Source organism: Engraulis encrasicolus, chromosome 5, assembly GCF_034702125.1.
Source record: "Engraulis encrasicolus isolate BLACKSEA-1 chromosome 5, IST_EnEncr_1.0, whole genome shotgun sequence".
Classification (NCBI taxonomy): Eukaryota; Metazoa; Chordata; class Actinopteri; order Clupeiformes; family Engraulidae; genus Engraulis; species Engraulis encrasicolus.
Window position 1 is genome coordinate 48,501,222 of NC_085861.1, and position 22,500 is coordinate 48,523,721.

Genomic DNA, 22,500 nt, shown 5'->3' on the forward strand with positions numbered 1-22,500 from the left:
TGAATAAAATTATGCCTTCAGTAAAGGTATTAAACTGTTAAGTATCCTCCCTTGTGTTGTGTTTAGTATTATCTAACTTTAAAAACATTTCATTGGCCCTGTCCCAACTTTTTTGGGATTTGTTGCAAGGGTGAAATTTTAAATGATCACATAATTACTTCAAAACAATAATTCTGCTTTACTTTATCAACTGATATATTGTCTGTGCACAATGCTCTACCTTATTAACATACTGAATGTTTTGGAAATGCAAGTATTTTGATTTTATTCACAAAATAGCAAGTGTCCCAACTTTTTTGGAATCGCTTTTTTATGTCTCTTTGTGGAGAGTGTGTGTGTGTGTGTGTGTGTGTGTGTGTGTGTGTGTGTGTGTGTGTGTGTGTGTGTGTGTGTGTGTGTGTGTGTGTGTGTGTGTGTGTGTGTGTGTGAGTATGTGTGTCTGTGTCTGTCTTGGATTTTTTGTAAGAGATACGCAAGTCAGTGGCATAGCAGTGTGTTTCCCACATTTTTATTTGGGGATGAGGGCTCCACAGCGGTGCTGCCGCCCCAGATTGGGTGGCCGACAGCAGGCAGGCAGCGCTTGGGGAGAAGGGAGAAGAACCAGGTGGTGGTACTGGGACACACACACACACACACACACACACACACACACACACACACACACACACACACACACACACACACACACACACACACAGGCAGGCACGCTCAAGCGTGCTTGTAGCCCACATTTGCCTCAGCCGACTGCTGCAGGGAGAGGAAAAATCTGTTTTACCATATGCTTGTGCTTGTCCACACACACACACACACACACACACACACACACACACACACACACACACACACACACACACACACACACACACACACACACACTAACACACAATCAGTTCATCAAACAAGAGAACAAATTCACAATGGAATATGCAACACATTTTTGTCTGTTCCGTTCACTTTTGAGGGCTTTTTTTAACGCATTGTTGTCAGATTGTTTCTCTATATTGTTATTGTTTAGGTCTCATTTTGTATTTATTGCTATTTAATTGGTATGAGTGTGACTGTGTGGCTCTGTGTGACAGTGATTGTTCTGAGCAGTTTCCGAGTGTATTTGTGTCATTTATCTGTGTGTGACATATGGCCCTATGTCATCCCCCGGTAGTGTGTGTGTGTGTGTGTGTGTGTGTGTGTGTGTGTGTGTGTGTGTGTGTGTGTGTGTGTGTGTGTGTGTGTGTGTGTGTGTGTGTGTGTGTGTGTGTGTGTGTGTGTGTGTGTGTGTGTGTGTGTGTGTGTTTGTCCACTCCAGATGTTACCTCATCCACTACAGATTTGTCTGGCAGTGCAGGCCTACATTGTCAGCCTACAACTAAATATTCCCTGAACATGCGTTTACGTACACACACACACACTTGAGTACACAACACCCTGTTATCCCACACACCCCAGTGCAACATATGGCTACTCTATTTCCTCTCATGATGGTTTACACGCACGCACGCACGCACGCACGCACGCACGCACGCACGCACGCACGCACGCACGCACGCACGCACGCACGCACGCACGCACGCACGCACGCACGCACACACACACACACACAGAGTTATATGTTGACAAAGAGATACGGATGTATGATGGAATGCATATGCTTGCTAACATTTCTTACTTCAACACACTTCATAGTACAATACACGCACACAGCATATGAGCATGTGGATGCAATGCTTCGTTTATTGATGTTTGTACAATATATTACCAAGTTTCCATAAGGTTGGGAGCTTGGAATTGTCAGAATGGTTTGGTCATGAACCATTGAAAGTTCATTTCACTGGACCTAAGGGGGCATGCCCAGCTCCTGAAAAACAGCCCCACACCATAATTCCTCTTGTGGGAACAGTTTGGAACGTGCCCCTTCCTTTTCCAACATGACCGTGCACCAGTACGCAAAGCAAGGACATGGATGACAGAGTAACTGTACGGACAGACAGCAGGTGTTGAAAGAGCTAAAACACTGCTTTCTCCCATGGAAAGTACAGATCAAAGGCGACGAACGTGGCAAACGGTTCAACCTGAAGTGTTTGATCAGGGAGAGTGACCAACCGAAGCTTAAATGTCAACATTCCATTGGCTGCCGGCTACCGAGCTCATCACATATTTTTTAGCTGAAGTTCAACTTCTCTTATAAGGATTTTGACGTCCTCCTTGCTAGAAACGCTTTTGCAGCTTTTGATGCTTCTGCCGCTTGCTATTCCATACAAAGTCCCTTAGTTCTGCCACTTTCCACGCCTTCATTTCATCTTACCGTATTAGCCCGAATATAAGACGATCCTGATTATAAGACCACCCCCCATTTTCAGGCTCATGTTTTGGGGAAAAAAGTTTTTTGAAGACTTAATTTTGTTTCACATTGGAAACTTTTCTCAAAATGCAGTTTTTAATTTGTTGGAAAATCTGAGGCTTTTTGCAAAGAACAAATTTCACAATATAATTTTCATGGAATTTCCATGATATAAGACCACAGATGGCTACTCATATCCTTTTCCTTTCTTTACTCACTTCACCTGTCATGCACCAATAGGCACCTACAGGCTACAGTTGCCTGGACGCGCCTGTTTAAAGTGCGACGCAACATAGCCTACACTCAGAGCATTAGTCTGCGCCAGCCAGGCAACCAGTCCAGTAGAGATAGGCAATCTATTGTGCAATGCACAGATTTTGCAAAATGCTTAGTTGACAGCAATATCTAACCAGCAGCCGTCTCGCCAAATCGCCGTTCATTTTATGCATCCAAAGTTTTCCATTGGACTGTAGAACCCGAACGTGACCAAAGGCAGATTGACGCATTGCACTTGAAACCCATGCGCTGCCTATCAGGACCACGTTGACATTAAAAGTCCGATTGATATTCATTTCGTACAAAGGGTAAAACTCCTAGTGATTTTATATGAACAAGACAATCTCTTGCCCTAACCATTATTCTGTGTTGTTGCATCGTTGCGAGGCATATCGTCAAAGGCACCGCTTGTCAAAGGCGCCGCTTTCTCGGGCACACACAGATGACCATTGATTGGCTGATGACAGCATCCAAAACTTAGCCTACAGGTTGTTCGTCAAATCACCCTTCATATCTTTAGTTTCTAGTGGTGTTGTCGGCTGACCAGAGAGAACAACCAAACCTTTCCTGATGAGACTGTAAAACCAAGCACAAATAAAAGCAGAGCAACGAGCCGCGATTGATTTGTGTTTTTCCCCTTGCACTGTCGTCCGCATCGCGTTGACATTGACAGTTGATAGACGTGCGGTGCAACAGTCATAACGAAACAAGCATCTGCAAATTTGATATGGACAAAACAATCTCTTAACCCATCCATTATTGAGTTGTTTGGCATTGTTGTGAAGCATAGGCTAATGCCCGCATTCAGGTTAAGTTTAAAAAAAAAAAAAGTTTACTTTTTTCTCTAGCGCACGGAAATAAGACGACCCCCCTTTTTAGAGTACTATTTTTATAACAAAAACCACGTCTTATATTCGGGCCAATACGGTATTTCATTTCATTTATTGTTTAGCAGGGACGGTGCACAATATACAATTGAGCCAGATTATAGCCACAAGGCTAATTTTCATCTGTAGTCCCTGGACAGGAATTGGTATTAAGCTAAAAACAAATAGTATTGAAATAAATAATACAAGAATTTGACAATACAATTAAAAGGTGCCCAATGTGCAAATATTGGCCCACACTATTACATGGCCAAGAAGGCATATCTAGTTAAAGGAATACACCAAAGAAACAAAAAAACAAGATGTATGATAAAGTAAACCTAAAACACCAAACATAAGATAAATGACTAAAAATGTTCACAGTGCTGTTTTTGTTCAATGGCTTGTTTTCAGCCATTTCTTGAGGCCTGATTTAAAGTGTGTTGCTTTGCCTAATACCTAGGAATACTGTTCCATAGCCCTGTTGTTTTTACAGAAAAGGCACTTTGACCAAAAGTGGTATTTCTAAACACACTTGATGAGTCCCCTCTAGATGATGCTCTTGTGTTGTTTTCTGCTCTACTCAGACCTCACACATTTCTTAAGGGGAGGGGGAGCAAGGTCATTTACAATTTTGAAAAATAAACAGCAGTTTGAAAAAGAAATAAAATTGTCCAGACTAAGTAAACCATACTTCTGTATGATGGGACAGTGATGATATAAATTCGATTTTTTTGTCAAGAATTTTAAGAGCCTTCTTATAGGATTTGCGAATCAGTGACAGGGCAGTTGCATTTGCTTGGGACCAGGTGGTCAAGCAATATGAGATGTGAGTTAAAATCATTGAGTGGAAGTTAAGTTTCGCTGCCTCTGTGGTCAACTGATTCCTTATTATCTTAAAATGTACAAGGTTCATTAACCCGACTATTGACCTTTTTAGATGCGTCCCACGCATCTCTATAAGAGGCTTTGGCGTCCGTCCGTCCGCCCGTGATGCGTTTCTGAATTGTGATTCCCTCTTGTGATTCCCTCTTGTGTCCACAAGGTGGCAGTCGCTCAGTGGCGTGGCAGAGCTCAGTTTTTTCCTGGAGCTCATGCGTGCAAACCAAAACGTCTACCATAATGGTTAGCAAACCGGCTACGCAGCTGATTGATTGCATTATCTGACACAACTGCAGAAGCACAGAAGTCTGTATGCATATTCCATCCATGTGTGCCATATGTGCTAGCCGAGTTCCTAAACATTCACACAAAGACGTCTTCAGATAAGGAGGATAACTGTCAAGCGCCACACTCAACAAACTCTTCATGGTCAATAACACCAAGCGGAGCACAAAAAATAGGAAGGCATGACACATTTGCAGATAGCGTTTCCTATGTTCAGTGTTGTTAGACTACACAGCGTCACCACTCAAAAGAAACAACACCCTTTGAAGAAAACAACAGCCCGAACACCGGCAATCCCCTGGATTTTTTTGACAATGCTGTGAGAAGTGCAGGCAAGAGAGCAACTCGCGCTTTGAGCGTGGGTGGAGGAGATTACTTCGATACTTCGATTAGATTTCACAGACACGCGAGCACAGGGAGAGTGAAGGCTGTGTTTCTGTTGATCATACGCACGCGCGTCTTTTAAAGGGTTTGTTCGGGGCGACCGCTTGACAGAGAGCGCGCTTTTCGGTTTATGCAGTAAATGTCTCATTGATTAGTTTTTGGAACTTACGGTGTGTCTGTAACGGTCCACGAAGACAATATCCACGTGAAAACGCAAACGCCTGCAAACCACTGTTTTGACAGAAAGACAGTTCACCTGTCGCCTACTCTGTCTACTTCCCAAAGCGGCATTTAAAAGTATTCCATGAAATCCAACATCAACGTCACTTCAAATAGGTGACAGCATCATGCACACACATGAAATAACACTTCAGTGAGGGGGGGACATCACTGCTCTCATATTAAAGTGAAAAGAGAATTTCACATTTTAATTTATTTAATATGCAAAATTGCAAATAGCCTATTCATTGAAATCTGTCCAGAAAGGGTTGTAATCCAAGTTTGCCTGTTTTTTATGTTTGTAATTATTATTTTTTTAAATGAAAAATCGTGATTAAAAAAAAAAACAATAGAGATTTTATGTTTAAAAAAAATGTCCCCACATTGCTAAATGTAGTGTAAGGGATTATTTTGAAAAGACAGTAACATGTAATCAGCAATGCATTACAGTTTTTCAGTAAATTGTCCAACACTGTTGAAATCCTATGGTACTTTTTCAAATCCAGGCTTATACAGTACATGGTAGGCTTATTGATAAATTGCCTTGACAGGTTATGAGGAGGCCAAGGGGGCGTTTGGGCAAAAAAGGTTCAGAACGGGCATAGACGGACGCATCTGTTGTCCGCCTGTCGGACTTGTTAATATGTTTTTTAACATGCGCTCAACGCCTACTATCTGAGGTATGGATGAACTTGACAGCCCTGCGCAGTCCTAACCTGAACCCAATAGAGCAGGGGTTCTCAACCTTTTCCAACTTGGGGCCCACCTGAAATTTTAACAAATGTTCGGGGCCCACCTATGACCCGATAAACAATAAAACTCAAATAAATCAACAGCAACACACACAAAAATGTTATTTTGATTTTCTAGAAAATGATTTCAAGGCCCACTTGGAATACCTTCAGGGCCCACTAGTGGGCCCCAGCCCACAGTTTGAGAATCACTGCAATAGAGACCTTCTCTACCAACATCAGTGTGTGACCTCCCCAATGGGCTTTTGGCAGAAAATTTTTTCAAAAATTCCTTTAAACGCACTCCTCAACCTTGTGGACAGCCTTCCTAGCTGCAATAGCTTCAAAAGGTGGATCATATTGATCCCTTTGGACTAGGAATGAGATGGCGGTTAAGTTCATATGTGCGTCAAGGCAGCTTACGTTTGGTAATATAGTTTATTGTGCTTGTGGCTCTTTGAACACCTTCCTGAGTTTGGTCTTAACCAATGTTCCCTCTAAGCTGCGCGACTGCGCAATCGCGCACTGCTCTCACGTTCTCAGCGCAGAGCAAATCCATTCAGCGCAGGTAAAACAAGGCGGCAAATTTGTGTGGAGAGGAAGTTGATTGTTGTCCGAAATTTCCACTCATTGTAGCTTTATAACATCCAATCGAAATAAAACATAGGCCTATCCTTTAGATATGAAACATCTATCTTACAGCAGTTTAAGCGATCACACTAGGCGCGGACTTCTCCTTACAATCAGCATTGCGCCTCCAGCTGCTTTTTCAATAGCGATCAGACAGAGCGCGGATACGCCGCGCTTCGAATGCTGATCTTCAAAACAGTGACCAGACAACGTTGTAACAGCTGTCACTCGCAGCCGAATCTACGGCGTTTGGTTGCGTTAAGTAGCCTACACAAAAAGCCTAAATCCATCTCTGTATAATGGATAGAAGACAAGTTCTAGCTCTCCTAGAGCTCGATCGTGAATCTGATATGAATGTTGATAACGGTGTCGAGGATCTGGACCGATTTTAATGGATGCCTGTCATAGCTTTGCGAGTGGCAACATCTCTCGCGCTATTGGCATCATTGGAAGTGCGTGCTGCTTTCTGCCAAAGAGTTGGTTTAAATTCGTCAAAATGGTGTTGATGAAAGCATTTGTCCACGCAGTGGAAATGTCTTGAAAACATATGAACTAATATGCCTAAACGAACTACTAGCCTACTGATAAGAAGGTCCATAAAACCCAGTTAGCCAGAAGGTCAGTCAGACTGTCCGGTAAGAAAAATGCTTCCCAAGATCTGAAATTTCCACGAGCTCTTAAAGTGACAGTGCGCATAGGCCTACTTTTACTTCATGTAGGCCTAATTTAAGCTCAATATTTTAGTCTTTTAAATTTGTTACATAGGCCTAGCCTATTATAAAACATTTAAATCCAAATTAAATGATTCATCCTTTTAAACATAAATTCAACATTCTGGGCTATTGGGCTGCAAGATACTTTCTTTCCAACATCTTACAAATGTAGGCCTAGCCTACAATATATTGATGTTGGTGTTTTGATGATTAAGTAATAATCAAGATTTGGAAACATTACTTAACTGATTTTGTAATATTCACTATAGTCAATGACAATATAATCAACATATTATGAAGCATCAATGTTACCCCTTTGTAACATTGATGCGGGGGGCGCTCACCGAGGTTATTGGCTCTGCTCAGTGATATAGTGCATATGCTCAGGCAACGAAAAAATTAGAGGGAACATTGGTCTTAACTGTGGATTATTGATGGTTTTGTGCGTGTGCGTGTGCGTGCGTGTGTGCGTGTGTAGTCATATGATTGGCTACCTGTTTGCATGCCATATTCAGTTCACAGTCTGACTGTACTGTGGTGTGTGTGTGTGTGTGTGTGTGTGCTCATTCCATGCCCGGCCCTTCACTGCTGCTCCTGTTTTTTCTTCGTTTTGCTTGTGCTATGTTGTGATGAATCAATCAGCAGCGGGGCTGAAGGCGCTAACCAGTCTTGTACCCGGGATTGCATTTACATACGCGGCGGCCACCTCAGAGTGTGTATGGGCTGTGGTATTGGCCGCCAGCAGCCAATTACGTGTGGCATTCAGGGACCAACCAGGTGACCTTCAGTCCACACACGCTCAGTCGCGCTCTGATTGAAAATGTGATGCCGTGTTTAGAAAAGAATGACGAGAAATTGGTGGACATAGGAAGAATCGACAGGCAGAGCTGGATATTTGCACAAAGGCCAAGAGTATAGTGAAGCCTCAAAGAAAACATGAGCAGTTCGATATGTAGCCTAGCGCACAACTATGTGAAATGGTAAGAGAGATTGTATGTGTGTACTCATGTGCCCGCATCTGTTTGTGTGTGTGTGTGTGTGTGCGTGTGCGTGTGCGTGTGCGTGTGCGTGTGCGTGTGCATATCAGTGTGTGTGTGTGCATATCAGTGTGTGTGTGTGCATATCAGTGTGTGTGTGTGCATATCAGTGTGTGTGTGTGTCAAGTCAAGTGTACTTTATTGTCAAAAATCCATGTATCTATGCGTGTGTCCGTTCGCGTGCGCCCGTTTTTACTTGCAGCGAGTACCAACGGCGGGCGGTGCTAGACGTTTTGTCTGGACTGGTTGTAGCTCTTGTAAGCGAGTGGTGCACAGTAGGGGTGGGCGATATGGCAAAAATGTTGTATCACGATTCTTTAACATGAAATCACGATATCGATTTTTTATCACGATCTTCCATCCAAAAAATAAAAACAACAAAAAACAACTTTCATATACTTGCAATTTGTAATTTGCAGTCAATAAAATGTTAACACACTGATGATACTCTCATAAAGTGTACAAGTGGAATACAATAATGTAAAGAATAAAGTGAAGACAACAACACAAGTGAGAAAACGTCACTCTGATACTGATAATAAACATCTTCACTACAAGACGATCTATACGATTTCTCCACTTTGGCAGATTCGAGACGATCTTTTACTCAATATCGCGATTCACGATATAATATCGTCATATCGCCCACCCCTAGTACACAGACCTCTTTTCCTCTTGTAAAAGATTAGCAACACCTCTGCCTTTACACTTGATTCACAACATTCCTCTGGGAATGACTCATCACGATAAAACATGGATTTTTGTTGTACCCTACATCAGTTTTATCCTTCCAAGGCCGTGTGAGGGCATTGTTCTATCTGCAGAGTTTTACAAATATATTGCCAAATATGATGGACTTTAGTTAACCATTGCTTCACTGAACAAAAAAAGAAGATGATAAAGTAGCTTCAAGACATTATATTGTCCTCAGCATGATGCAGGGTTCCTTCTGTAGTTCAGTAACTGTAACCACTCTTCCCTAGGCTACTCCAACACAGGCCGAGTCACAAAACATGTCCGGTGCACAGCCTAGCATCGTGACTCGATTTTCGAGCCATTTTGGTGATGCGCGCCATTAGTTAACGCCAAGCATAAACGGACTAAAGGCAAGTTATGAAACAGACCTTAAAGATGTCCTCTCATCGTTATTTCATTAATACTGCTGTGTTCCCCATTGTTATTGAATGCGTTATGCGTTGGTCCTGTTAAAAAAAAAAACGTTCTGGTTGCTTTGTTTCAAGCCGTTTCTGCAAGCTAGCAAGGTGGCTTGTGGACAAATGCGAGGGTGTTCCGGGTTTCTCGTGGATATCCGTCTCTAATTGGCTCCCTCCTCCTGCTCTGCAGAGAGATTGTAATTGGTTATAAACTCGCCACTTCCCCGGTGGTACTGCACTCTAGGGGCGTGCAGGCTCCATTCAGGGCTGTGCTCTTTCGGCAGCGACCCCTAGGTGAACTGTGTTGTGTTCTCATCAACAAAATAGACAAGGAGAGCGGCGTGAAGTTTAGGGAACTTTATCGGTTACTTGAAAGATTCAAACTGGTACAGCATTCATTCCTATATCCAGGGCTCTAAATTAACACACGTCAACACGCCAAACACGGGTGAAAATTCATTTTGGCTAGTAGAAAAAAATACCTACCCGCCAATTTGGCTAGTAGCGCTCGAGTACAGTAACTTATGAACGGTAAACCGCTGCTCTGACGAACGTTATACGGCGAGATTTCCTACATTACCCATGGACACTAGCGTCACGAGGTAGCCTCCCACCGTGGGCTTTCCAGTGCATCGAGCGTCAACTCCATGCTGTTGCGCGCGCCAGGATTGAAAACATTTCAGACGACCAGCCTTCTGTCAGCTAAGCTGTGCTCACACTATTCTGACAGGCAGCTCTCCTCCTATGCTCTCGTCGCTTTCGCTACAACCTTTTTAACGTCACTACTGCTATTATATGAACCTTGCTGTAACAGGCTGCATTTTTGAAGCAGCGAGGCCCTGACCGTTTCAATAACAGGACTAACGCAGATTATGCATAGCGCTACTTCTGTTGTGTAGACTATGTTTTGTGCGAGTGATGAGAATGTGGCGGGGGTTAGAGCAAGGTTCTGTGTGTTGGTGAATGCTAGTAGCCTAGTAATTGCAAATAGTGGCGTTACATATGAAACGAAATAGCGACCAGGGCAGAGGAGGAGAGCCAACTGTCAGAGTAGTGTGACCGTAGCTGTCAGTTCAGTTGTCTTCTGAAATGTTCAGTCCTGGCGCAACGAAGTTGGAAAGCCCACGCCATCGGAAAGGGAAAAAAAGCAACCAACGATGAAGCTGTGGAAGTAACAAAGGAAGCGAAGATTCCCGAGATATTATTTACTTTTAATTAAACTAGGCTTCTTGTCATTTTGTTGCGCATGGTAGAGAAGAGCTCCTCCTCTCTCCTCTCCTTTTCCTCTCATCTCTTCTCCTTCCTTGGGGTGTGCGTATGTGAGGTTTAGTGTTTGGCTGTGTGCTTGGTTACTGTATGTTATAGGTCTGTTATGTGAGTGGCTTGTGTGATGTGATTCAGCTGTTTTCAGAGGAATTGAACAAAAACTAATCAAATTAATTAGGCATAAGTAATGAAAGTAAAAAATAAAGCAGAAGTTAAAAAATAATGAAAAAATATATAGCCTATAATATGCTTATTATGTAGGCATATAATAGCCTATGCAGGCCTATTGTATCTGTGTTGTAGAAACAGTTGGACAAAATGACCATTTAATTAGAAAAAAAATAACTAGCCTAATGCATAGTTTATTTTGGCGAGATAAAAAAAAAATGGCTAGTTGAACTTCTGTTTGGCTGGTAAGAAAAAATGTCCACTAGCCAAATTGGCTGGTGGTGGAAAAAGTTAATTTAGAGCCCTGCCTATATCTATACATTGTATCACTATGCGCAGCGCGCGGCTAATTACTGCTGTATTATTACTCAGAAAGTAGTTCCTTTGAACATAACAACTCCTCCCTTCTAGCTTTGAAGTACACTAGAGAAGCTAAACACTATACTCCATATTATTTTTCTGTGTTCTTCTTAAGTAATAAAACAAGGTTTCAAATTAAAGTCTGTCTGTGATAACTATAATTAAACATTATCAATTTAACTCAGTTATCCTTTAAGCTATAGTTCTAATCTCTGTGGAGGGTGGCGCTCTCGTTCAGGATAGCGCCTTTCTGATACATCCGGAACAGGTCTGGGAGAAGCAGCTGGGCTATCAGTCGCTGGAGCAGGCTCTGCATTCAGTTCATCAGGTGGTTCATCTGGTGGTTCACCTGGTGTGAACGATGTGAAGTCCTCACAACTATCTGCACAGTCTGCATCACGGCATTGGTCATTTCTGGTGGAGTGACGGGTACTAGAGTCCAGTAACTGATCCACATGTCTGCACCAGATCAGTCCAGGTGGTACTCTTACGGTGTAAGTAAGTGGACCCGTTTTGGAAACGATCTCACCAGTCTGCCACTTCTTATTCCCATGACGGTAATCTCTGGCAATTACAGACTGACCCTCGTGGAAGGTTCTCACGGGTGATTGCTTTTTCATCAGACTGCTTTGTTTCTTTGAGACGTCCCTGTGCAGGTCTGGTTTTAGGAGGTCCAGGCGGGATCTTAAGGATCTTCCCATGAACAGCAAGGACGGTGTCTGACCTGTGGTGGAATGTTCTGTGTTGCGGTAAGACAACAGGAAGTTGGCCAGTTTCTCTGATATGGACAATTTGGAGTTCGCCATGGCTTTCATGGAGTGTTTGAAGGTCTGGACGAATCTCTCGGCAAGTCTATTTGTTGCAGGGTGAAATGGCACGGTTGTAATGTGCTTAATTCCGTTTCGTTTCATGAACATCTGGAATTCCTCTGAGGTAAACTGGCTACCGTTGTCGCTGACTAGCTGCTGCGGCAGTCCAGTACGGGCAAACAGAGTACGAAGTGCTTCAATTGTCACTGTTGATGTTGCATTCTTCACAGGGAACACTTCAGGCCATTTAGAGTATGCATCGACGACCACTAGGAACATTCTGTCCAGAAAGGGACCTGCGTAGTCGATGTGAAGTCTCTGCCACACAGTTGAAGGCCACTCCCAGGTGTGTGGTGGAGCCACCTGTGGTTGACGCTGATTTTGCAGGCATCCTAGGCATGACTTTGAGATGTCTTCAATCTGATGGTCAATGCCAGGCCACCAGACATGGCTTCTGGCCAGGCTCTTCATTTTAACTACACCTTGATGTCCATCGTGAAGAGACTCTAGCACTCTGTCCCGAAGCTTTGGTGGTATAATGACTCTGGTGCCCCACATTACACAGCCTTGGCATACGGACAATTGTTCTCTGCGGTTTGCGTAGTCAGGTAGGTCGGCATTACCCTTGTGAGGCCACCCCTTCACCGTCAAGTCGTAGACTCTCACCATTGTCGGTTCACGACCCGTTTCCCTCTTCACCTCTAGAAAAGTGACAGGCAGATTGTCCATCTGCGTCATGTGGAAAAGTTCAGCTGGATCTGAAAACACAGACTTGTCACCTGACTCAAGGGGAAGGCGAGAAAGGCCATCTGCATTTCCGTGAAGCTTGGTGCCCTTAAACTCGATGGTGTAATCATGAGCTCCAAGAAACAATGACCATCTCTGCAGATGTGCCGCCATCATGGTAGGGACGGACTTGCTGGGGTTGAAGATAGCCACTAGGGGCTGAAGTGTTTACCGTATAGGTATTGATTAAACTTCTTGACCCCCCAGACTAAGCTCAAACCCTCACAGTCTATTTGGGCATAGTTCTGCTCGGCTTTGTTTAAGGACCTGGAGGTGAAAGCGATAGGCCGTTCAGAGCCATCCTTCATCTTGTGGGAAAGTACAGCGCCAATCCCATATGGCGATGCGTCACAGGCTAAACGCAATGGCAATTTGGGGTTGTAGTGCGTCAGGACTTTCTCTGATGTTATCAGTTGTTTTGCTGCCATGAACGCCTGTTCGCAGGACTTCGTCCATCTCCATTCAGTTTTCACTTGCAGCAGACTGTTCAATGGATGCAACACTGTTGCGATGTTCGGCAAGAACTTGGCGTAGTAATTGACAAGGCCCAAAAAGGAGCGAAGCTGACTGACATTCTCGGGCCTGGGTGCCTTCAAGACTGCATCGATCTTATCTTGTTCCTTGTGAAGACCATCCTTGTCGATCTTGTGACCTCAGTACTCAATTGAGTCCTTGAAAAACTCACACTTTTCTTTGTTCACTCTGAGTCCAAAGTCTGAGAGCCTCTTTAAGACTGTCTCAAGGTTGGTCAGATGTGTGTTTTCGTCACTTCCTGTAACAAGGATGCTGTCTAAATAGCACTGAGTGCCAGGGATGTCTTGAAGAACTTGGTCTATGGCTCTTTGCCATACAGCAGTGGCCGACGCTATTCCAAAGACCAGCCGGTTGTATTGGAACAGCCCCTTGTGGGTGTTAATGGTTAGGTATTTCTTTGAGGATTCTTCCAACTCCATTTGGAGGTAGGCCTGCGCTAGGTCGATCTTAGAGAAACGCTGGCCTCCAGCCAATGAGGCAAAGATATCCTCTATCCGGGGTAGCGGATATTGGTCCGCCTGGAGCACTGGATTTATGCTGACTTTGAAGTCGCCACAGATGCGTAGCACACCACTCTTCTTTACGACTGGCACGATGGGCGTGGCCCACTCTGACCAATCCACCTTTGACAAGATACCCTGGTCCTCAAGGCGCTTGAGCTCTGCTTCCACCTTTGGGCGCAATGCATAAGGCAGGTTGCGGGCTTTGTGGAATTTTGGTTGCGCATTTTCGGTTAAAGCTACTTTGGCTTTGATCTGTGCCAGGGTTCCAATTCCATCTTGAAAAACTGGTGAGTAGCGATCCAGTAGGTTCCTCAGTCGTTCTGGGGTAGGCGGAGTGCTTTCGCTGGACATCTCCATCACTTTGATTGATTTCCAGTTAAGCTGGATGCTACGCAGCCACTCTCGTCCAAATAATGGCACATTGTCATTTTGCACCACATACAGATCCAGTACTCAAACTGCATGCATGGATCGACCAGAGTGGGGAGGCTGTGTAAACTGGCTTTGTGCTCTGTGTGTATCTGAGAATAGCAACCACCTGATAGCTAAGCTAAGCTAGGTTTCGGGCCACCAGGCGTTGCTTGTTTTGAAAACAAGCAGAAAAAAATTACTCTACATGTTAAAAATGGGTCGACATAAACCTTTGTGGGCAACGCCTTCTTTCGATGTGACGCAACACCGAAAGGCTTTCGTGATTCGCTCGTGGCTCTGCATTGTTTATGTTAATTGGGAAACACCGGGAAACACAGCCAGGCGAGGTTACGCACCGCAATGAAGCCTTGCATGTGAGTTTAACTTGGGGTGACCGTCCAATTTTCAGAAGGAGTGAATAAAACTGTTTTTTATCGGAAGTTGGCCTTTAAGTGTGTGTCTGTGTGCATGTTGCTAGTGCTGAAATGAATAGCCTCAATGCTGAGTTTGTGATATTTGTTACTGGACTGAAATAACCTTGGCCACCTTAAAAACACACACACACACACACACACACACACACACACACACACACACACACACACACACACACACACACACACACACACACACACAAAAACACACACACACACACAAAAACACACACAAGGACCAGGAGTGAGAGGGCATGCTCCCTGTAAGTGCAAGGCCACAGCACATGGGTGGTGACAAAGGGTCATCTGAGAGACCTCACCTCCCCACGCTTGGTGCTTTCCACTCACTGTTCAGGAAGATTCTAAAGGGCCGTACACACACGTCGCTGCTATTTACTCGCTACTTGCTCACTCGCCTACTTGCCACTCGCTCTGGGTGATTTTGTTTACTGGTTGTCATGGTTCCCGCTGTCCGCGCCAATAACGTCCGTACGAAACAAAATGTACGCTGTTTAACGTTGGTCGTGTGCTGTGCACAGCCATGCATATAATGGTGTACACTGTATTGGATGTATTTTCCTCAACACTTTTAACCAAAGTGTGATGGCGTGCAGAAGTTGGGTGGTCAGAACACAGACCTGTGTTAACAGGTCTGTGGGTCAGAACACCACAGGGGCAACGTCACCTGTCAATAATCTGTATTCTGCATTCCAATTGGTTACTCGCTTAACTCGCGTCGCTCGAAGATAAAATAAGTTTATCTCGGAACCCGCCCACATCGCATCGCTTGTACTCTCCTCGCCTACTCGCCAGCGAGACTCGCTGGAACACGTAGACATTCTATTGACTTCATCCGCTGAGCGAGTAACTAGCAGCGACGTGTGTGTACGGCCCTTAAGAACTTCTCAGAAACACTCAGACCCACACGCAATAATCACATGCAAACACACACACACACACGCACACACACACACACACACACACACACAGACACACAGACACACACACACAAACACACACACACACACACACACACACACACACACACACACACACACACACACACCATCATCACAGATGCACAAGGCCATTTGGTGTGTCCCCCCTCTACTCCTCTGTGTTTGGATGAATGGGTGTGTTTTGGATAAATGGATCTTCACGATACGAACCCACTAGGCTCTTGGCCTCCAACCTCTTCACACTCACAGATGTGTCTTTGGCAATTCTGACCATTATACATGTCATAAAGTAATAAATAACAACTAAACATTTAACATTGAACATTTAACATGTATAAACAAAGGAGTAGAAAGACATAATAATAGTGAGGGTTGGTTGGAGGTCTGAGGTAGTGCAGGTAAGGTGTGTGTGTGTGAAATGCTCCAAAGCTATCATTCTATTCTATTCTACGTGTGTAAATCACAGCCTTCATGACGATATGATTCGATATCGATTTTTTTCAGACAGCGATTTGATTATTTTTGAGACTTAAGAATGGCCCACGATACGATACGATACGATACGATTCGATCGTCTGCCGTAGGATCGATGCATCGATACATATCAATTATTGATTGCACTTCTATTCTATTCTATTCTATTCTATTCTATTCTATTCTATTCTATTCTATTCTATTATGTTGTCCATTCAGTGAGGAGTGGAGTCTGTGTGTGTGGCAGGCTTGGACAGCTGTGCTCTCCTCAGCCATGTCTTGAGCTGCATCTGAGCTCAATCATCTGCACAGCTCCCTGGCGTTAAGGGACATATGGTAATGATAGCTGCCTGGCCGCTCCAGTTGCTTGTGAAGTCAAGTGAAGTGTGAATATGATGTGATGTACTGTATTTACATTGATGATCAATGTTCCAATGTAATGTCCCCGAAGCAAAAGACGAGGGGAGCTCTGGACTGTGTCGTGAGTCGCGAGGAGCCCCGGGGGACAAAATCCACTACTCAACGTTTGACTGCATCATCACAGCTGTAGTTTTTTTTCCTTTAAAGGCTGTAGCTGTGAGAGAGAGAGAGAGAGAGAGAGAGAGAGAGAGAGAGAGAGAGAGAGAGAGAGAGAGAGAGAGAGAGAGAGAGAGAGAGAGAGAGAGAGAGAGAGAGAGAGAGAGAGAGAGAGAGAGAGAGAGAGAGAGAGAGAGAGAGAGAGAGAGAGAGAGAGAGAGAGAGAGAGAGAGAGAGAGAGAGAGAGAGAGATGGGATAATTGGTATTCACAAGGACAAATTCCAGCACTGTGTTTGACAGGCACCAAACTAAAGCGGTGGCGATGCCGTCATCAGTCATCCAAGGCCTGTGTTTGAGTTTGTATGCAGCATACTTGCCCACTGAAAAATGTGAATTGATTTTAGCGCTCTCCAAAATGAATAGAAACAAAAATCTATCCGCTGGGTTTTTCGAATCATCTAGAAGCAGTTAAGCCTTGTTCATTTTGAGAAATGTGCCTTTACTTGGCCTGACCAGCTGTAAACTTCCCACCGTGTCCATGTCATCTGCTTCTATTTATCACATATGGTCTTCTGTAGTTCACACAACAGTCAGTTCTATGAGTGTGGTCATTTAATGCCATCCGCTCTCCTTTGCGCTCTCCCATTGTTTTTCTGTTTCGTTAGTAGTGTTGATCTGCATCTCTCTGTCTTTTTTTCTGTCTCTCTCCCTCCATTTCTTTCTCTCTCCATCTGAGTGTGTCTTGTTTGTCTGCCCAGCTGCCTAGCTTTCCTGTCACGTGCGTGTGTGTGTGCGTGTGTGCGTGTGCGACCGTGCTCTAGTCTACTGGAGGTACATGACTGGGCACCTCCTATTTAACTCATCTACTGGAAGCATAGGCTGGTGAAAGCATTGTGCTGCACTACTCTGTATGTGTATGTGTGTGTGTGTGTGTGTGATACGCCTGAGTGCATCAGCAGCCTACTGGTGCATGTACACACACAATTCTGGAAATTGTGTAAATAGTGTGAATATAAGGCACAGGGCCGTAGGGGCCGAGATTTTTCAACACTCCCCACCCCCTTTCATTTTCCGCTTCCTTCTTCTCTCCTCCTTTCACTCCTTCTTCCTCACTCACTCACTCCTTTCTTTTCTGTAAAGCGTGCGTGCGCACACACACACAAACACACACACACACACACACACACACACACACACACACACACACACACACACACACACACACACACACACACACACACACACACACACACACACTCACACACACACACACACTCTCACACACACACACACACACACACACACACACACACACACACACACACACACACACACACACACACACACACACACACACAAGTATACCCATGAGCCTTGTGGTTGTCTCACTTGTTTTGCTCATTAGTGCCTAATGTGACGGAACGCCACTTGTCCCCTCTCCCCAACGTGCCACCGGAGCAGACGGGATGAGAAGTGACACAGGCACAGGCCTGATGGAAGGAGAGAGGAGAGCAGAGGAGAGCAGAGGAGAGGAGAGGAGAGAAGAGAGAGGATGGAAGGAAAATAATGAAGGAAGAGAAGGGAACAAAGTAAAATCAAATTTGAGATTTGGATGAAGAAAGTGGAGAATAGAGAGCGGGGCAAATGAATAAGAGAGTGGTGGAAGATGAGGAAAGAGAAGAATGGTGGGCGTGGGACTCGTCAGAGGAAAAGAGAGAATCAGAGAGGAAAAGAAGAAATATTATTATTATCATATTGATTTTAACTTGAATGGAAAAGTGACTGGATGAGGGAGGACAGGAGAGGAGAGCATGAATTAGCAGAAACCAGAAAAAAAGATTGCACTGTATGGGGTGTATGTTTGGTAGTACGAAGAATGCTAGGTTTGGTAGTGTGAACGTTGTGTTTGGTATCGTGTGGGACGTGTCTGATAAGTGTGAAGGTTATGTCGGGTTGTGTGAATGCCACGTTTGGTAGCGTGGAGGTTGCAATTTGGTAGCGAAACGGGTAGTGCGATGGGTGCGTTTGGGTTGTTTTTGGTGGTGTTGAACAACGGAGACGGTTCAAGGCTTCCCATTCAAGCTGCAGGATGATGGACTGAAGAAACTCTGTATTGAGTTTGAGATGCATTATACTACTTCTTGTACACTTCTAAAAACTCTCCTTGTGAATGAAAGACACCTTCTATCCCAGCCATTCCATGTTTGAAAAGCTGCCCTCAGGGAAATGACTAGGTTCAATAAAATGCAGGACAGAGAGATTGTGCAAGACTTTCTCTCCCCTGAAGCCATCTTCTTTTTAAATTCCTAGAACATATTTTTTTTAAATTATTTTTTATTATTCTTCCCCTTCTTTTCAATTTTTTGTATTTATTATACTCAACAGAGAGCAGTTGCAACCTTCATTTCACTGCCAGTTGTTCCAGCAGAAGAAAGTATGTGACAAATTAACTCTTGTTAATCTTTTTGTTTATGTCTTGTGGTTGTAGGCCTAATTTCCAAGTTTAAATATTTGTTTTGCCTTAATTATGACAGAGAGAGTGAATAATATTGCAGGTAAGGAGTGGGAGAGAGATGGGGTAGGTTTGGGATATGAAACAGCTCGGACTGAAACCTGGGGCTCCCCAGGAGCCCCCACAAGGCCCTGACCTAGGGCTGTGCAATATATAGAATTTATATTGTGATATCAATATTACTGTCAAACAATATAACATTTCATAATAGCGAGTTGAACAATATTTTTGTAATTGTCTATACTGCCAAAAGGTAGGTGACGCTAAGCGCAATACATTCCCCTCCACTTGAGCCATTGCGAGCACAGAGCAGACTTGCTACCCAACACTCGTGCAGAACACCCCTCTGTGTTCCTCTATTGCCCTCCACTCACCCTGCTGAAGGGAGGGAAGATTGTAAATTGTTCAACACAATTACAGTATTTGTCTTTAAAAGAAATATCGTCTTAAAATACCGTGATATCAATATTGACTGAAATAATCGTGATAATGATTTTTCTCATAATCGCGCAGCCCTATCCTGACCCTTCCCTACAAAACCATCTCAGCTTATCTGAAGGACATGCTAAGGCTGCATGTTCCTGCCAGGGAACTGAGTCCCTCCAGCTCAAACCTCCTAGCTGTGTCCATTGCTCGCTCTAAGCTATCACAGTCAAAACTGTTCTCTGTCATTGTCCCTTAGAGGTGGAACAAGTGTATCTACTCCTCTTAATCCTGTATTAATGTACTTTCAAAAATACTTACCGCACTTGACACTGTTTTTTAAATATTTTGTGCTTTTAATGTGTTTGTGATAGACTTGCTACTGTGTAAGTGGTTGAACGTGTGTGTGTGTGTGTGTGTGTGTGTGTGTGTGTGTGTGTGTGTGTGTGTGTGTGTGTGTGTGTGTGTGTGTGTGTGTGTGTGTGTGTGTGCGTGCGTGCGTGCGTGCGTGCGTGCGTGCGTGCGTGCGTGCGTGCGTGCGTGCGTGCGTGCGTGCGTGCGTGCGTGCGTGCGTGCGTGCGTGCGTGCGTGCGTGCGTGCGTGCGTGCGTGCGTGCGTGCGTGCGTGCGTGCGTGCGTGCGTGCGTGCGTGCGTGCGTGCGTGTTTGTTTGCTTGTGTGTGTGTGTGTGCGCGCGCATGGATATGTGTGTGTGTGCGTGTGTGTGTGTGCGCGCACACACAGGCCTATGTGTGAGTGTGTGAGAGTGTGCAGGGGTAACAGCTGTGTCCAGAGCAAATGCTTCCTCACCAGTGGAGACTTCTCCTCTCCAGCTGCCATCTGCACTCCCAGATGACCCAAACTCTAACCACACACACACACACACACACACACACACACACACACACACACACACACACACACACACACACACACACACACACACACACACACACACACACACACACACACACACACACACACAGCACCCTAATCCCAGTCCAGCCCCAGCTGCCTCCGCTGCCTGTTAACCTACTTCTTCCAGAAGGGGGGGAGAGGAGAGAGGAGAAAGGAGAGGAAGAGGAGTAGAGGAGAGGAAGAGGAGAAAGGAGAGGTAGAGGAGAGGAAGAGGAGTAGAGGAGAGGAAGAGGAGAAAAGAGAGGAGAGGAAGAGGAGAAAAGAGAGGAGAGGAGAGAGGAAGGGGAGAGAAGAAAAGAAAGGAGGTGGAGAGGAGAGGAGAGGAGAGGAGAGGAAGAGATGGGTGAGCAGGAGAGGAGAGGAAGGAGAGGAGAGTGCAGGTGAAGTGAGAGGAGAGAGGAAGAGGAGAGGAGAGAGGAAGAGGAGAGGAGGGAGGAAGAGGAGAGGAGAGAGGAAGAGGAGAGGAGGGAGGAAGAGGAGAAAAGAGAGGCGAGGAGAGAGGAGGAGGAGAAAGTAGAGGAGAGGTGAAAGGAAGCGGAGAAAAGAGAGGAGAGGAGAAGAGAAAGTAGATCAGTGGAGAGGAGAGGAAGAGGTCAGAGGTGAGGAGAGAGGAAGAGGAGAGGAGAAAAGAGAGGGGGGAGATGTAAGGAGAGTAGTGGAAAGGGGTGGAGAAAAGAGGAGAGGAGAGGAGAAAAGAGAGGGGAGATGAATAGTGGAGAGGGCAGGAGAGAGTACTGGAAAGGAGAGCAGAGGAGAGGAGAGGGGAACGGAGGACAGGAGCCTCATTGTGGAATCATGCTGCCTAAACGTCCCCCCAAACTCACACACACACACACACACACACACACACACACACACACACACACACACACACACACACACACACACACACACACACACACACACACACACACACACACACACACACACACACACACACACACACACTCAATCGTATGCTACAGTATATATTACACTTGCAATACGTGTGTATTGGATTTTGTCAAATTTTTCATTCATGTAAGCTTATGGACACCATAATTTCCTTCGGGATTAATAAAAGTACTCTATTCTCTCTCTCTACACACGCACGCATGCACGCACCAACAACATACTATATCCCTCCTGAGTAGCAATGGGCACCAGTGGCTGTGCTGTCTGCCCTGCCGCTGGGCTGTACTCCTGCACAGCAAAGTCCATAGAAGACCACAGTGTTCTCTCTTCCCTAACAGTTTTTAATTAGTCACAATTAATGTAGACTTTTTGCTATAGTATGTGTCAGGCTTTTTGGCCTTTATAGAGATAGGAAATATTGCTTGTCCATATTTTCACACTCTTAACCCTAATGCTTTGTGTGTGTGTGCGTGTGTGCATTTGTGCTATTGACAGGAACTGCGTCCAAGTTCATCCGTCTTCGTGAGGAGCCCCTGGACCACGCGGATGGGCAGCGGGGGAGCAAGAGCGGCCCCAACACCACCCTCGTCCCCGTCAAGGGCATCAACAACCTGGGCAACACCTGCTTCTTCAACGCCGTCATGCAGGTGGGTCCAGTGGCCCAAGAGGGCTGACAACACTGGTTATGGTTACCTTGGTACTGGTGACCTTGTTATGTCCGCTTTTCTCCACAGCTCCTTTTGCAAGTCGGATTGGAGAAAAGGGTCTGCCGTATGTAATGTAATGTGGCGAACAGGACTGGGATGGAAGAAGGGGATCGCGAGCAGGAGAGCTTTGGTTGTGGGTGTGGGCAGGGGAAGCTGTTGAAAAAGTCTAAATTCAACTTCTTGGATATTATCTCCATAGTGCAGTTGTTTCCAGAACAACAGGAACTTGTTAATAATGGTCATTCTCACTGAGAAATCAAGAGAGATGTCTAATTTCAGGAGGGGGGCTAATAACATCGTCCTCAGCTGTATGTA

At 44.9% G+C, this 22,500-nt stretch overlaps 1 protein-coding gene across 3 annotated transcripts in view; it reads left to right on the top strand.

Moving 5' to 3' along the window:
* usp45 (ubiquitin specific peptidase 45) overlaps nt 1-22,500 on the top strand; it is a 90,189-nt gene that overhangs the window by 17,629 nt on the left and 50,060 nt on the right. For all 3 annotated transcript variants that reach the window (XM_063199613.1, XM_063199612.1, XM_063199614.1), the window contains exon 6: nt 21,974-22,125. In XM_063199613.1, the coding sequence (XP_063055683.1) occupies nt 21,974-22,125 (152 nt within the window). The remainder of the gene's footprint in view (nt 1-21,973; nt 22,126-22,500) is intronic.